Below are 17,645 nucleotides of genomic sequence, written 5' to 3'. Positions count from 1 at the left end.
TTTTGCTGGGTAAAGTGTCCTAGAGGGATTTTCTAGGTTTTCTAATTTGATTCTCAAACCTTTATATTTCTGTGGTCCTTGCAAATAATACCTTACTATTATACTGGTTATCGCTCCATAGATGCCCCATTTTCCTATACTTCTATTTCCTACACCTGTTCAGTGCTACCCTGGTGCCACTTACTTCCTTTGCACCCATTTGTCATCCATGTAACTCTGACTACACCTAACCTGACTGTTATATTGCCACAATCATAGTATGTCTTCTTCAGAGTTTATCTAGACTGTGAGAATGAATTTGAGGTCCATCACATGTCTAAATAGTGTAGTCTGAATAGTGTGATGACTGGTATGATGACCAAGATGTGTCTTAATAACCGAGATTGTCTGCCATGACAATATGACAATAATAAAGATGACTTTGGTATGCCTTTGCAGCAGGGCCATCTTAACAGCATTATAGGCCCCCAGGCAAAGCAGTGGACTTGGACCCCTACCTACACAACCACTCAGCAAGTCACAACATACATAGGTTAGCATGGGGCCCCTGGACAACTGCCCAGCGTGACCATGCATTAAGATAGCCCTACTTTATAGTATAGCCTAACCATGAAGGTAATTATTGTGATTTATATAGTAATCCTTCTTAACCATGATGGTGGGCGTGATGGACATAGTATATTTTAAAAAGGAGACAAGATAAGCATACAAAGAGTTCAGGTGTCCTATTTAATGTCCTGGTGTGGTTGTAGTGAAAAAAGGCAAAAATAAAAAACATTACATTGACATGTAACGGCAGCAAGCCACAACTCATTTTGGGACCTGTAATTTTAGAAACCCTTATTTAGAGAGGTCCTCTTTTTTTGAGTCCTTAATTTGGTCTGACTATGATCTCCTGTTCAGGTGACCTTAAATAAAGTGGCAGAAGCAGAAGGGGTGTAGCATTCATCAGGTTGGGTGGAAGTGACAGGGTTCGTCTGGATTGTGCTCCTGCATTCTAGGGCTAACAGAACCCCATTTATTGTCAGTGTCACATCCAAATCCTTCCCTGACTGAAATGCCCCAAGGTCACATGTCTTACAATATGGTGTAGGAATCAATTTGAACTCACCTTATGTAGTGGCTCTTGGTTTTGGTCAATGAGGAGGATCTTTTTATGATTTTTATTTATTTGTTCATTTTTTTACAGAGGGCACAGAAGAGGCTTACAGCTCGGTGGCTTTTAATAACTCGGGCTTCCTTCTGGCTAGTGTGGGAAGTTCTCCAGACTACATGCTAACCATTTGGAACTGGAGCCAGGAGCAGACCCTTCTGCGTTCAAAGGCCTTCTCCCAGGATGTGTATAAGGTCACATTCTCCCCAGAAAATGAGGAGCAGCTTACGACATCAGGGACTGGACACATCAAGTGAGTGCATTTGCATATAAAAGAATCAGTGTGACGGAGGTGACACAATGACAGAAAATGCAGGCCTGTTGTTAATATGTTATGATACCTACTTAGGTCACAATCCCGAGAAACGTGACTTACAGTCATTTTAAGATTAGAATTTAAAATCTTTTGAAAAGCACTGACAAAGTGGTAAGGAAAAAAGAGGAACAACTCGGCCACCTGTGGATGCATTTTTTTGTAATTTGGCATACTTATTCTACAAGGAAATTTGTCAAGACAGTTTAATATTTGTTGAGATATCTTGAACAGGTCGCACTCTACACAGGTTTATAATTTTAAAATCTCCCATTGAAAAGCATTGAAGAATTTGCAAACTCATCTGTGTTAAAACGAAGAACCATTCTGTATGACTTTAATAACAAATTAGCTTACTATTTTAATTTTACTGACTTGTATATTTTGTATATTTTCCTCTTTGTACCTGTGATATCCACTGCTAACAGCAAACTACATGCATGGGTAGTAAGTTACTGACTGTCACTGGCAGCTTCAGCACCCTGAGATGGCAATCCTCTGTCTGCAAGTCCAGGGAGGTGGGCACAGCCTACTCTGTATCAGCAAGTTGTTTTAGCTTTATGAATGGCTTCCCAGTAGCATGAGCGCAAGCAACAGACAGAGAAAATTAATTTAACAATATTTTAGCAACAAATGCATGCATTTTACACTTTTGGAATATATGGTTGATTTGTTTCATGGATGCTTTAATACTGTTTGCTGCTGTCCAACGCTGGTCACTGCCTGCTTCCATTAAAGCATAAACATTGTTAGCTCTGTTCTACATTAAAACATGACATTACAAGAAATTCTCTGCCTTCATTACAGATCACATGGGGAAAGTAACATTTTAAAAATATCACTTTTGCATGGAATATTCTATATATGGGTTCATTCAAGTCAAAGAAATTGATATAAATGAGTTGAAACAACCAGAAATGCCAAAGTTTTCCTAAAGGAAAATTTTAATTTGTTATATCCTAATTTTCTTTTATGAATGCAAATCAAATTTTACCATAATGCAACGTTACGTTTTAGGTTAACTGCAACCTAAACATTCTTGGTATATCGAAATTGAAATTCGTAACTTGATTTGTACCCAAACGTTAAATTTCATGTGTTAACATCCAACGGTGTACTGTACTTGGAAAGTACACAATTAATTAACCTAAAACTAATGATAATTCATTGTTTTCAGATCAATATATTTTTGAAAAAAAGTTTTGTTTGATGTTAATAAAATTCTGTTTTTACCCAAAAATGAGACAAAAAAGTACAATACACAGGGTCATTTGTGGTGCAAAGTACAACACAGAAGTCATTCATTTGTGGTATTATTAACACTTAGAGGATAAGTTTGGTATTTTTCAAGTTGAAGTTATTTCTTCACAAACATGGTATATATGTATTTGCCATGTGAAATTGTGTTCCAAAGTTCAGTGTTTTAATATATTTTTAAAACTCCCTTGCCCACACTGGTGCTTTACATTGGAATCAATGGAGCCCAAGTACCAAAGGTAAACAAAAGTCTTAATAATACCAAATATATCTATTTTGCAAGCCAAGACAGCTGTCGAGTATTGATCCGCATTGTGTGATCACACACGCATTGTAAAATAGCTTATAGATATTATTTTTGAAAAAGTGAAAAAAAAATATTATGAGATTCAGTTATGTTGAAAGTAAACCAGCTGTGAGCAATACCTCCATATTTGTATTTGTAGTCATCTACCTCGCCATCCTGGGGAGTTGTTTCCTCTTGAGTGACAAAATCACAATACACTGTTCATGCACGTGGTTGGTTTTGTTTTGATTTACTATACTTCTGTATTTATGTGAGAACTCACAGACGCAAATAGAAAACGTATCCTCACCTCGAGAAAAATATTACTAGGAATGTGCAATTTCCAGATCCCTTTTGTTGTCACAAGCATGTGTTGGAAACACAGAAGGCGGGTTTTCTCTTATCGAAAATCAAAGATTTGGTAAGTTTTAAGCTTTTACTTTACGCCGGTGCTTCATGCCCCAATGCCTCCATTGTAAAGCGCCTGTGAAGGCAAGATATTTTTTTACATTTATAGAAAACACTGAACTTTGACACAAAATTTTGCATAGTTTGTGAAGAAAAAAATACTTTGAGTTGCAAAATATCAAACAACTTTTAACAATTTTCCATAATAAAACATGTTATGTGAATTGTTAGTAAAGGTAAGGTTTTCTGTAGTGCCATGCCCTTCTTCTTCTTGATTCTTGTAATAAAGTAGTGGGGAATCACAAAATCTCCAGAGATCTTCCCACTGATGAATCGAGACAATGTTTGTTTCCACATAATGAAGAGGAACAATAACTTGGACATTTCTTGTTCAAAGTAAAAAAAAAATATTGGTTAAACCAACTTGATTTATGCTGAATGCACTTCGCTGTATTAACTTACATCAATGAAAGTAATTACAAAGAGCCTGACCAAGCCTCTTTGAAGTAACTCTGGAGATTTCTGGTTGAAATGAAAGAAAATTTGATGAGTTTCTTGTTCCCTTGCAGATTTTGGAAGATAGCAACCACCTACACAGGCCTCAAGCTGCAGGGATTGCTGGGAAAATTTGGTAAAACTTCTCTGACAGATATTCAAGGCTATGTGGAGCTGCCGGATGGAAAGGTATGCCATGCCGCTTAGCGACTGTGTTATTTTGTGTGGTGGCATGTTTCATAAAAAGGGAACAGAAATCTTAAAAATGCTGAGTTCTTTAAAACAAGTCGGGAAAGTCAGGAGAATCCGTTATCAACACACACAGGCCACATTTTTCATAGTGGAGAAACTTTTGAAGAAGGGGTGTGAATGTGGAAAATATTGATGGCAACTAGAGCAAAAATACTCTTCAAATACTTCTGGAGGTAATCCTACAGGGGTCATTACATGATCCTAACTAAAATAAGAAGACATATAAACTCATCAGCCAACTGCACAGAGGTAGCCAGAGCACCCTGTGGTCAGATGATTTCATAGAAATGTGTATAGTGGAATCAGGAGGAATCCAAAAATGTGGTACAGGCACAAGTGAATAATGTCTGAAATATGTAATACAGCTTTCAAACATTCATAATGAAGGGAATGGAGAGTAACTGAACCAAAAGCAAATCATTGAGCAGATTCCTAATAAAGAGACTTCACTTTGTCTAGCATACTGTGAGTTAGTTTGTTGAGCTAAAGGACAGTTTTAGTAAACAGAAGGAAAGAAGTCAGCAATCTGTTTAGCATTAAGTGCATATTAACACAGAGTATGTTTTCTTTCTTTAGAGTGAAAATGTTGTACAGTACAGTGTAAGCCATATTTATACTGTATGTGCTCAGAGTAGAATTACAAAATGGTCAGGCTTCCAAATGTTGCAATATGGTACTACAAAGAGTCAAATCCCATGGCTGTCTCTCTCCCTACTCTGCATTTAGCACTCATAGTCAGGGCCGACTTAACGCATGGGCACACTGGGCAGCTGCCCAGGGGTCACACAAGTGTAGAGGCTCCATGCTAATCTATGTATGTTGTGACTTGCTGAGTGGTTATGTAAGTAGGGGCCCCAGTGCAGTGCTTAGCCCGGGGGCCTATAATGCTGTTAAGATGGCCCTGCTCATAGTTAATGTGAAGTTGTAAATGTGTGACCAGCCTACATAAATGAAATGTCAGACAGACCTCCGCTGGCAAACTAGGCAATTCAAAAATTTTGTTCCCTAGTTTTAATAATTTTAGGAAGCATTGATTTGCATCAGCTACTCTCCAACCTTAGTGCCCCTCAAGCCAGCCAACAGCAAACGTGGCATTTTTAAATTACTTACCCTTTCATATATTCTCTTGTTTCAGGTTGTGTCCGGATCTGAATGGGGCAATATGCTTCTCTGGGATGGTGGGCTGATCAAGGTGGAAATCTGCAGGAAAGGGGGCAAGACCTGCCATAATGGCCCCATTCATCAGTTTATGCTTGAAGAAGGAGAGCTCATTTCTGTTGGGGCTGATGGGGCAGTCAGAGTAAGCTGCAATTCCTGTTGTCTTTATGTTTGTGTTAATTTTTATTTATCTATTTATTTTTTAAATGAACTTCACCAGATCATATTCAATGCAGCCTACATATACTGTTTTGAGAAAAAGGTGCTTTACTTTTCATACTAATTAAATACCTTTAAAAATAAAGACATCCATTTGTATATAAAGTCTAATTTAAGCAAAGATGTAAGTTATATATGTATACAGTATTGTAAATATTAAGCTTAGTGACAAGTGAGAAGGAAAATCCAAAAACTCAAATTCTAGAAAAAAACGTACCCTTGTACAAACTAAATGGGCAATAGTCAATGCCTTCTGGCAGCCCAGCCACTCTGTGTAATTTCTCAGAGACATCTTGGCCATCCAATTAGTGATAGCCAGGAGAATAAGAAGGGGAAGAATGAACAAATACTGTTCCTTTCCTCTGGGATTTGTCAGACTTGTCATTTGTCATCTAAGATGGGAGTCTTTGGATTGCTCCTTTCTTCAAGGACCTCATGCACATTTATTTCTTAGCATTTAGTAGATTTCCATTGTACTGTAACCCCCCACACCAGCTCCACCAATCACTTTGCTATCTCCTTTTGACTCTTATTCAGGCTGCATGATGTTGAATGTAGAAGGGTGTTAACTGCTGCTGATTTTTATACAGTTTCACTTCCCAGTCCTGAAGTTGTGTCTTATACATCAAAACACCATGAACAATATTATATTCTGAACTAGTATGGCTTTAAAAATATAACTGCTGCTAGACCACTTGTTATTTTTTCTTGAGAGATGAAGATAAATAACAGTATACAACTGAGCTAATATATCTTTTGTTCATTATTCATACACTGATTCATAGCATTTATATTTGACGTTGAACTACTTATGTCATTAGTATCAGGTGAAGTTAAGTGCCTAACCCTCAGTCCAGGATATTGACATCTTGCATTGATCTCCTTGTATTTATTAGATACCAAACCAAACTGTTCTCACACTCAGTGGATGTAAGTCAACCCATTTTGATAAGGTTCCTCACACCTTAACCCTCTGCTTCCGGTGTTTTTGCCTATTCTGCACCCATCTACACACTACACCCTGATGTCCCATTTCTTTAAGTTTGATGCCCTACCACTCATGTGGTATCTTATCAAATCCTTTCTGAATGTCATCCATCTGTGGATAGAGCACCAGTACATCACACAGCATACATACACTGGGCTCAGCTTAGAGTTGCCAGTTAGCCTGACATGCATATGTTTTGGCACATGGGAGGAAAACCCATACAAATAGAGGACAATTGTGAAAACTCCATGTGGACAACACCAGGTGTGGATTTTGAAACTTGGGACACTGGCAAGTGGCAGCACCACTCACTGCACCTGGTTGTGGTGTTTTATCATGATGCTGTATGTACCAGTAGCTGTTAGATATTTCCTCTATGGGGTTCCCCTCTTAGCCTTATTTCAAGAGCCAGTCCAATATTTATATAATTTATATTTGAGGCACATACTGTATATATCATATTATGAAAATGGAAAAAGCTGATGTTTGTGTAGTAGCCATCAACATTTTTAATGCTTTTGTGTCTTTTACTGTGTTTTTGTTTCCTTTGTTGTTTAATATATATGGCTTTTATAAAAATAAAATTATATATGATTTCTATTCTGAGAACAGGTTACCAAGTCATCAGTGTGCAGTTAAGTCAGAGGTGGGCATGCTTGGCTCTGGATTGCAGAAAGTCACTTTGGGTTTCACAGTCCAACCAATCCAACAATCAGAAGTTAGATCATCCACGTTTCCTTGTTATGAACCTACTTAATACAGTTTTACAGGCACGAAGAGAAGAGAGAAACCAACCCTGAATTGCATGCCAAATTATCTTAGGGCCTAGTTGGTCATGCTAGGGCAATTTCGAGTTGCTGATCTTTGGGATACTGTAGGAAACCCCCATGTAGACCTGGGCAGAGCAGACAAATATCAAACAGACAGTTAAAGGGATGGGATTCAGTCTCCTGCAGCTGTAATGGAGTTCACTTCCCACCATTCCTCAGTGCCGCCCTTGGTTATCTGGACTGAATTTAGATGTCTCAAGTAATTTAAGTTCAGAAATAAATAAGTTACAAGTGGACATTGGCTGAAGTATTTATTATAGACACTGAATATTGGTGGATCATTAAATGAAAAGCAACAGAAACCTGCAACTACTGTAGACCTCCAGAGCAGTGCAAACCAGGCAAAGTGATATTGGTCAGAATAATCTCAGTGAAGTGTCTCATTATAAGTATAAAAACTTGTTTGAAAGGTCTTGTGGATGTCTGGTGCATACGCAGAGAGCAGTCCAATTCTAATGCTTTTTTGGTGTTCTTTCAGGTATGGGACTTTGAGGCTATTGACATTGCAGATTCAAAAGATGACAGTGGACTCTTTGAAATTGAACCAATGAATGAGCTGGTGGTGGGAAAGAATGTGAGCCTCTACTCCATGGTTAAGACTTCCAACACTGAGCAGTTCATGTGTTATGCTCAGGTACGTCCATATTTTGGTAAAGTGAAAAAATTTGGAATAAAAAGTAAAAAAAAAAATAGTGCTAACAGTTGTTTTGCTCTATCGGGTTTCTTTGATTTTTCTTAATTAGTTAATTAGTTAATTAGTTGTTACCAATGTTATGGATATCTGAAAAATCACGGGAGTAAGTAAAATAGTTTCCTATGAGCTGACCACCCTTAGAAAACCTCCAAGAAATCAGATCAGATCCTACATACTCTGCATATTGAGCTTCAAATTCTCACATCAAGCAAGCAACAATTATCCTACAAATATAAGTTAAATACGTGTAAGCATTCTTTTGTGCCAATGCTGAATGAACCGTTAATGCAAAAAAGTTCAGAGAATTCAAGGAGAAAGTTGTAGTCTTATATGTTTATTGTAAGATGGATGTTTGTTAGGTTTGGTTTATTTTACATGTCAGTCAATCAGTCATTATCCAACCCGCCATATCCTAACACAGGGTCACGGGGGTCTGCTGGAGCCAATCCCAGCCAGCATAGGGTGCCAGGCAGGAACAAACCCTGGGCAGACACACCCACACACCAGGCACACACTAGGGACAATTTAGGATCGCCAATGCACCTAACCTGCATGTCTTTGGACTGTGGGAGGAAACCCACGCAGATACAGGGAGAATATGCCAACTCCACTCCGGGAGGACCCGGGAAGTGAACCCTGCTCTTCTTACTGCAAGGCAGCAGCGCTACCACTGCGCCACCGTGCTGCCCTTGTTTTATATGTTGATTTGTTTAATGCAACTTTGTATCTGACATACTTCCCCCAAATAGAGATTTTAAACAGTTTACCTTATCGTATCTTATGTTATGTTGTCTTGTCTTGTCTTGTCTTACCTTATCGTATGTTTTTATGTTTGTTCAGTGTTTTTATTTATTCCCAGGATACTTACATTTTTTTTAATTCATTACATACCATAACATTGCCAACCAGTTACAGGGACACCATTGATCTGCTGTAGATACTGTAAGTCTGCCTTATTGGAAAATCTTTCAAGATTTAATGTGTATGTGTATGTGTTTCTTTTTAGGATGCTAATGGAGCAATTTGGAAACTAGATCTTTCATTTTCAAATATGGTAAGTAGTGTATGTTTTTAAAACATAAGTTAAAATTTGAAATTTTAACAAAGGTTTGAATTTGGAGGTTTCTGTTTTAGTTGGAAGCTAGCCACAGGTATTATTAAAAATGATATTTGAATAATTTATTTATTATTCATGCGTTATTTGATCAGTCTAACCAAGCATACATTTTTGACACATCTTGCCTTGGTATCTACGTCGGCAATTACCGGTTCAAATCTCATAAATGCCAGAAGTGACTCTACTCCATTAGGCCCTTGAGCAAGGCCCTTAACCTGCAATCGCTTTGTCCTGGGTATGACGTCCAGCCCTGCTAGCAGGTCCTTCAAGTTGCAGGGGAAACTGGGGGGGTTGGTGGCAGGACTGGCACTCTAACCTCTATAAAAAAAACTCACACTGTTCCATTGTGGTGCTGTGGTGTCACCCGCTGCATTAGGGTTCCAATCCAGGTGGTGTGGTGGGTGCAGTAACGTATTCTCCCATCCTCCTCTTCCCTTCCTTGCCCTGGTGAAATTCATAATATTAATAAACAGAGTAAGGTAGCCTAAACATTCTCCGTCAACTGCCTCCATCTCATGTACTCCTAAGAAACCTGCAAGATATAAATCTTCCATTATGTGTTGGGTCTACCTTTAAATTCACTTTCTGAAGGACATGTTCCTACAATCCCTATAGAAGGTACTCATAGTTACCTAATCAAATGTGTCTTAAACATGTAAGCTGGATCCACTTGGTCCAGAGAATCAGCATCACTATTCCAAAGTTATATCAGAAGAAAAACCTAATTTCTTCCTTCCCTGGCCACTAGGGGACTAGGTGGTCCACTATTCCCTTGCCCATTGCATAGTGTGTGTTACTCCTCTTTGACTTGAGGTTTAGTATTGAATGAAGTTTCATCTCTAGCCCACTGGGATAAGTGTAAGAATGTAAAGACCACAGCATTGAGAGTTTCCCTTGGTTAGTGCAGTACGTCTCAAGGGCCAGAGTAAAAGCAACCCAAGTGCTTGTATACTCAAGAGCCTCGGTCACTGTTGTTATTATGAATCATTTTATTTTTTTTACTTATGCAAACACTATTTTTAATAGAAAATAGGGAGTTACTAATAGTTTGAGCCAACAATTTTAATTTATATGTCTGTGTTGTTAACTTTTAAAAATAGTAAAGCTATAAAATGTGCATATTACATTCAGAACAAAATACTACACCAAAGCTCCCACATTCCCAGTGTTATTCTTGAGGTTGGGCTTTTATTTGGAGCCTTCAGCTGCTTTTTAACAATGAATGGGCTGTCAAGTTTGGCCACACCAGAAACATCATACAAAAGAGCATGTGGGTGGGTCAGAATTGTATTCCTTTGATTTGTCTCTTATGATAAAATATGAATTGGGGTATTTGGGGTATTTTCTGCTAAAGTACATGCACACATATGGCTGATGGTAATTTAAATATATGCAGTATTTAGGTGTTCCATCTATTGGAAATAAATAAGTTGGCTCCACTGACTAATGAATAGAGCAAATGTTATTTTTACTAGTTATAGGCATTTTATCTTTTGAAACACATTGCTTCACTTTGTTACTGAAGTGAACTGTAACAGATAAGGGTACAACTGAACAGGTTGCAGCGTTTGTTTAATGTGTTGAACAAAAGCCCATCTGGATGTGGTGAGACTTTTTCATGCTGAAGACTAAGAAAGACTCTGGCCACTTACCAGCCTCAATTAAACAAAGCAAGCTTAAAAATGTTTGAATGGTTAAATGAATTTTAGTATTAATTGCATAGTCTGCACAATCATTGATACATGTTTTTTGAGTTAAGGTTTTGGTGGCATATGTTTTCTGTAATTCTTCTGCATATTCCAATATAACTTTATGTAAATCAAATGTATCTGTTTTTAATGTCCATTTCATGGTGTTCTTCAAATGGAAAAAATATTAATGTCCATAACTTCATCAAGTCTGACATATGCATGCGTGCCACCCTGCATGTCATCAAAAGTAAAAAAATATGTTTTAGTTTACTGATTTACAATTTGTTCTTCACTAGTCAATCCACCAGAGGACATAAGAACTTTAACTACAGCATATGCATTATTTGATTATATATTATTGGAAAAGAACACTTTATTAGATGAAAAAGTGAATGAGATCAAATGAAATATATACCTTGTTGGCTTTTCTGATTTCATGTAATTTATATAAATGTGTTTATGAGCAAACTGTTTCAAACAAAGCCTCTTAATGTTCTTTGGTACATTCTAAAATCTCTGTCATCTTTTCAGACTCAAGATCCTGAGTGTCTGTTTTCATTCCATGCGGGGAATATCCAAGGAATTGATGTCTCCCCTTCCACCCACCTGATGGCTACCACTGCCCATGATCGTAAGCAGATTTCTCAAAAGTAAAACTTTCTAAGATTCAGTGAGAAGGCAATAGGTTGAGTGTGCTGCTACACACATACAACAACTAACAAATCCCATGTAATATACTTAGAAAAGAAAATTTAAGTAACTGAATTATTCTCAAATGGTTTACTTAAATATAACATCTTTACATTACTGAGTATTGACTCCCCTTTCAAGGTATTTTACACTATTACACTTATTTTTATTGAGAATATTTTTTGCATTTTTCTGCGATTGTGACACTGATGTTAAGTAAGCAGCTTTTGCTTTCCAAGTGGTGGGATTAATCTTATACTTTATAGTTCATCTCCAGTACTTGTGAGACCTAAACAGTAGGACCACTTACATTAATGCAGATATTGCTTGCAGTGATTAAACTTGTTCTTTTTTATCACTTTATTCAGATTCTTATTAGAGGATTAGCCCTTATCTTTACGATGTATGTATCTGTCCTCATCAGCAACTAAAATCAAGGAATTTTCAGTGGACATGTAATGCAGGAAAGGAATTTATACATGAGAGTTTGATGGAGAGGGCCTCATAGACCGTGATCGTGGTTTCTTTCTTGAAGGAGTGGTTCCCAAAGGCCTGCCAGTACAGTTTCCTGAAGGAGATGGTGACATAGGTTATGTAAAGTTGATTTTTTTGCTTTTTTGCCACACTATGAGGAAATGGTTCTTGTCCCATATTACAATGTTGCATCCCCCAAGAGTGTGAGGAAATTCAGTATTTTTCTGATCTTATGAGTGATTTCTTGACGCTGCCATATGATGCACACTTGAAAGAACTCTCTGAATCCTGTGAATGTTGGTAGGGACCATGTCTGGGACAAAGGCCTTTTTGTTTTTGCTCACTGCTAAATTATCTTGGTTTGGTGGTCCACCCATGGTTATATTTTCTGCCTACTATAAACTACCTAAATTCTGTCTTCTAACTTCCTCCTTTGTTATCGCAATATGGAATTGTCATTCTACAAAGATATTTACTTTTTGGACAAGAGAAGTGTGGGACCATTTGCAGCCAACCTGCCCTTACGGAACTGATTTCAGGGAGGTTTGCATGAGGGGCAGGTATGCAGTAAAATGACCAAGAAGCTGTGTGCAGGGACTGTTTTAAGAATTGCTGGTATCAAGGTTGTGGTCCCCCTTGGGATTTCCAGTCCGATGGGCACCTTGAGGGTGTGTGGCCTTGGAGTTTGCAGGAGGGATTTCTGGGAGATTGGGAAGAAGACGCTAATTTCTGAAGAGACTCCCAGAACTTCTGGGAGACGTGGTATTTGACCCACAAAGGTGGTTTTGTCATTTTATAGAAAATCAGCACACACATTTGTTCTTAATCTTCCTCCAGGCTTTAGATTTGGGATGTTGCTATGAAGCCCTAAATGTCTGCGCCATTTGGATGAAGCCAGTCAAAATGTTAAAGTGAGATAAGGCCAACTCACTCTGTGCTTGTCTAATGCTTTATGTATGTATGTGAGGGCCCTCCACTGCTTTTTAATACTGATATCAGTAGAGGATAGGTCTTTGAGCTTAGCTGAGCACTCAAAATGAAGTTTGATCCTTCTGGGGGTCCCACACTTTTTCCTTATCAGAACAACTCAGCTTATTTTCCATCCCAAATTCTTCAGTCTAAGTCATCCCATTATAATGTCCTTGTGTTTCATGGGTATAGCAGTCAGTGGCGCCTCTACGTTGGATTGAAATTCCATTTGATGTTTACATTGACAAGCAACTGATCGTCTTTGAGGTAAAGGTGAAAGGTGATATGCTGCCCTTTGATGCTAATAGGTAGACAAAGACGTTGGCCAAGGATTTAATCTTGAAAGCTAATTCACCTCAACAGATTCTCCATTAGCAGTATCCTTAGTGTTATGTCTACCCTCAGAAAAACAAGCCAAAAACTGAATTTCTTTCAACAAGAAAAATGTTATTATGTGTAACAGAAGCATGATAATACCAAATTTCAACATAAATATAATAGGAAAAGTATGTCTAGTGTCCAGTGAAGTACTAATACAGATCAAATGTCCTTAACATGATATGTTTTGAAACAATCACCAACACACAGCCTTGTGTTGCAGTCGGGACAGTAGAAATGTGTTTCTTTGGTCACTTTTCATGTAATATTTTTTTTGTTGTTTGAGCATGAGAAGGTAGAATGTCAGTGCCTGATCCACATAAACAATGCACCTATTGTGTTGTCATAGCACAAGGCTTAATGACTTCCCCATGTGACAGTTGTATTTTAAACAGGCTTCCGAGGCTAACATGTTTGTTGTGTTTCTTACCTTCTTGCCTCACTGAAGCTTCATTCAACCAAATTCACTAAGTCATGGCGGTTCGGTCGTACAGTGTCGTATGCAGCGTTTTCACTATCTGTGTCTAAGTCGGATGACCAATTCACATTGTCATTAGGGCTGAGTCAATGGTTGAAGATATCATCCATCACAGATTGGCTGGGTGTATTGTCAATGTACAGTAAATGAACATCATCGTCTCCAAACATTTACAGAAATTTCCTCAAAGCACCAAACTGCAGCAGTCACTTTTCTAACATCCTGCTCACTTCACAAGAAAGCTGCCAGGCACTCATATTCACAGCAGGAGGCACGTGATATTCCTGACTTTAACTCGTTTATCACTAATGCACTGTAGCTAAAAGACAGTAGACTGATCACTGCATTATGCACAAAGTTTGATTGGGAAGAGTGCATTTACAGTATGTGCTACTGTGGTGCTCACAGACTCCGACTGCCCAAGGTTTCTCTTTATTTGCAGCACTCTTTTAGGTAGATCACTGTCCTTAAATTAGTTGCTCACTGTCGCTGCATAGATTGGAATTATTTTGAGACTTTAGCTGGTTTGCCTATTTTAAATGGATCCCTAAAGCTGCTCATTTGCATGATGGAATGACAGCTCATATGGTGTCTGACTGATTCCCCAAGCTAATACAAATTCTCAGTAATGTTAGAGTATTTTTCATTCACTATCCGTTTTCCTAGCCTGCTTATCCTGTAAAGGGTCACAGGGCAGCTGGAGCCTATCCTTGCAGTGATATATATCACATAACCTGCGCAGTGGGATTCGGGTGCCAAACTAGGGAAGTTGCAGCGTGGTGGTGCTTGTTTGGTCTTGTGGGCAGTGTTAGTGTTAGTGGAAATTTTTACTGATGTCTGTAGATGAAGGCTTCTACCAATGGGAAGTTGGGGTCCACACTGAACATTTTCTGTAACAAAAAACACCCAACTGGCAATCACTGTCGGACTGCAGCCTTCTTCCACCATTACAGCCATCAATATCTTGTTGTACTTTATAAATTGGTCTTGGTCTGGAATATCTGCCTAAGCCAGTTTAACACTGGTGACCACTACAGAAATATAAGGTGGTGGCTTTATTAGCACTTGTAAGATTCTATACCACAGCAGGGTCATAAACCAAAAAAAGGTACTCAAAACTATAAATTAGTGTATTGGTGTGTTAAATAACATTCTCAAACTTGCTTAGCCTTCCTCAGGATCAGTATATAACAGGGCCCACTCACCCATATTTAGAGTTGGCAGCTAAGTGAACATGAAAATCTTTCAGATGTTAGAGAAAAGTGGAATTCCCAGTTAATAACCCAAACATACAGAAAAAGAACATGCAATGCAAATAAGGGCAACAACGAACCTCTGCATTTGGGATATTGGATCTGTTAGGCATCACTACTGACTATTGCTAACCATTATTCTGATCATTGAATTCCTTGTCATTAATAAACAAAGAGAAGAATAACATTTTCAGTTTACAGTACATTTTAAACTTCAGGATGGGCCGTGAGGTAACTGGTAGGAAGTGCAAGAATTTTAAACTTCAAAAGTAGAGACATGGTCCTTTGTCCCGAGGACTGTAGTTACTGAGATTATATTAAACCTTACCTTAAAATAGACATTTATGAGCATACTTTCAGAAGTACTCTATATTAGTTAATTGTGAGTTTATAAAAAAACAAGAATAATTTAAAGTGTTTATAAAATCTTTTTTATGAAAAAATATTATCACTGCTGCTTCACAGTTCCTGAGTCCCGGGTTCAAACCCTAGCCCAGTCTCTGTCTGTAAGTACTTTGCACATTTTCCCTGTATGTGTGTGTTGCCTCCTGTTTTCTTTCCACATCACACAAGTGTTTGGATTAGGTAACTGGTGCAACCAAAGTGGTCTTGTGCACGTGTTTGTGTAAGTGAAACCTAAAATGAGCTTGAGCTCAATCAGGGCTGAGTCCAGAATTGTGCCCAGTGCTGCCAGGAAGGGCAGCTCCTCACAACCCTGTGCTTAATAAGAGGGTTAGAAAATGAATGGATTCTAAAAAATAAAAATATTTAGGCTTGGGTGGAAAATAGTCATGTTTCGAAACCCTTTGCCACCGTAAACAGGAATAATCTGGTTTGCTAATGTAAAGTTGGATAAATGGCATATCCTAACAACATATCTTTTTGTTGACCTTAGGTTCAGTGAGAATCTATGACTATGTTGATAAAAGGGAAGTAACTCTTACTCGATTCAAGCAAGGTGGAACCTTTCTCACTTGGGCCCCTCGAGTGGTGAGTACCTCTGAAAGCCACCATATGAGTCAGATTCTCCTTTACAGGCTACATTAATTTGAAGATTAAATAAAAATGGTCAAGAATTTTTGATTTTTTTTTTCTGGATTTCTTAACGAATTTCTCCTTTATGTAGCCGTAATAACCAAGTAACAGTAACTAGTCACTTAGGGAAGCTCTCTTAGTGAAAGAAAATAAAGTGCCATTTCTTCCAGGCTACTAATAAAACTTGAGACTGCGACATGGAATTCTGTGTTCTAAGAATAACTTGACTCAATCAAGATGATATGAAGCCTAATCATTTACTGTATTTCTAACAATTGTCAACAGTTTTGCACCTTTATTAGTGATCTTAAGAATAAAGCACTCAATGCAAGGGGTTTTCAAGATATTAACCAGAATTCAATGTTTTTGGGAAATCTGCATAATCCCCTCTATCAGTTTGTTTTTTTTCTCCATGTACCTGTTTCCCTCCTAATTTTTAATTCGATCTGTAATTCTAAACTGAACCTGTGGCTGTCTCCTACAATTGAAGGGTAACCATTTTCATCGTTGGTTCCTGTCTTGCAGACTTCCCTACACTCAAATAGTGGAAATGTCAATTTCAGAATATGGAAGAACAGATGAATGAAATGCCCATGTAGATACAAGAACAACATGTAGAGTTTACATAAAGAGCAGCCCAGTCTAGACATGAGCCACTCCACCACCATGCCTCAATCAGATTAATGAAAGATAAAGGTGAAAAGACATTTAATCTGTCAGTACTGAAATTCCCACATGCATGTTGATTGTGGTTACAAAATAAAAAGGTTATAAAATTCAGAGGCCCTGCATTCTGATGATGCAGTTCAAACATTTTTTCAATATAATGGAAATAGTCACTTTCTCAGTGGTTAGGTTATTTCAGATCAGTATACAGGATAATTTCACAGTATGCTGTATAGTTCATTCATATTCTATTTGCATCCATGTCCAGTTTTTTATTTTTTTCTCCTTCAAAAGTTTCTAACACCTCACAGTTGACCGTGTGTAGTGTAGCTGCCACAGAAGCCGCCAAAGGCACCCCAAAAACCTTAACTAGTAGTAGCAGGGGATGTACTCCCAAGCGATCATGGACTGTTCACCTGCTATCCTTATATTTAAATGTGAACCCAACAAGTCAGTGGAGTTTACTTGTAATAATTCATTGACTGTGTAATAAAACACAAAGAAGTTCATAAAGTTTTTGAGGCACCCAAAGCCAAACCTTTTATATTATAAAGAGTGCAAAAGGCGCTTAGGAAAACGTGTGTTAACGCAAAGTCAAGACTAGTCCTGTTGTGTTGGTCGAGTCTACCCCAAATTGGCGGTGGTTTTGTTTATTGCAGGTTCTGGGAGGAAGAGGTGGACACAGGTGTGCTGACCCCGGACGTGATGTCATGGATGGTGGCACGTCATTCTTCCTTTCTGTAGAGGGGAAAGAAGAAGAGATACCACTATTGCTTAGCGCCCTCGGTTGGTCTGGGGTAACATTGTCATTATCCAAGCCCATACGTTGTTCCCCAAGCGC

General features: G+C 38.2%; 1 protein-coding gene across 3 annotated transcripts in view; it reads left to right on the top strand.

Moving 5' to 3' along the window:
- The window catches only part of LOC120523121 (cilia- and flagella-associated protein 44), a 105,292-nt gene that overhangs the window by 30,204 nt on the left and 57,443 nt on the right, over positions 1–17,645 (top strand). For all 3 annotated transcript variants that reach the window (XM_039744111.1, XM_039744112.1, XM_039744110.1), the window contains 7 exons: positions 1,190–1,406; positions 3,987–4,101; positions 5,300–5,464; positions 7,838–7,993; positions 9,060–9,107; positions 11,393–11,492; positions 15,999–16,093. In XM_039744111.1, the coding sequence (XP_039600045.1) occupies positions 1,190–1,406; positions 3,987–4,101; positions 5,300–5,464; positions 7,838–7,993; positions 9,060–9,107; positions 11,393–11,492; positions 15,999–16,093 (896 nt within the window). The remainder of the gene's footprint in view (positions 1–1,189; positions 1,407–3,986; positions 4,102–5,299; positions 5,465–7,837; positions 7,994–9,059; positions 9,108–11,392; positions 11,493–15,998; positions 16,094–17,645) is intronic.

Source organism: Polypterus senegalus, chromosome 2, assembly GCF_016835505.1.
Source record: "Polypterus senegalus isolate Bchr_013 chromosome 2, ASM1683550v1, whole genome shotgun sequence".
NCBI lineage: Eukaryota > Metazoa > Chordata > Cladistia > Polypteriformes > Polypteridae > Polypterus > Polypterus senegalus.
Note: the sequence above shows the minus strand (reverse complement) of the source record. Positions and strands in the feature narration are given on the sequence as shown.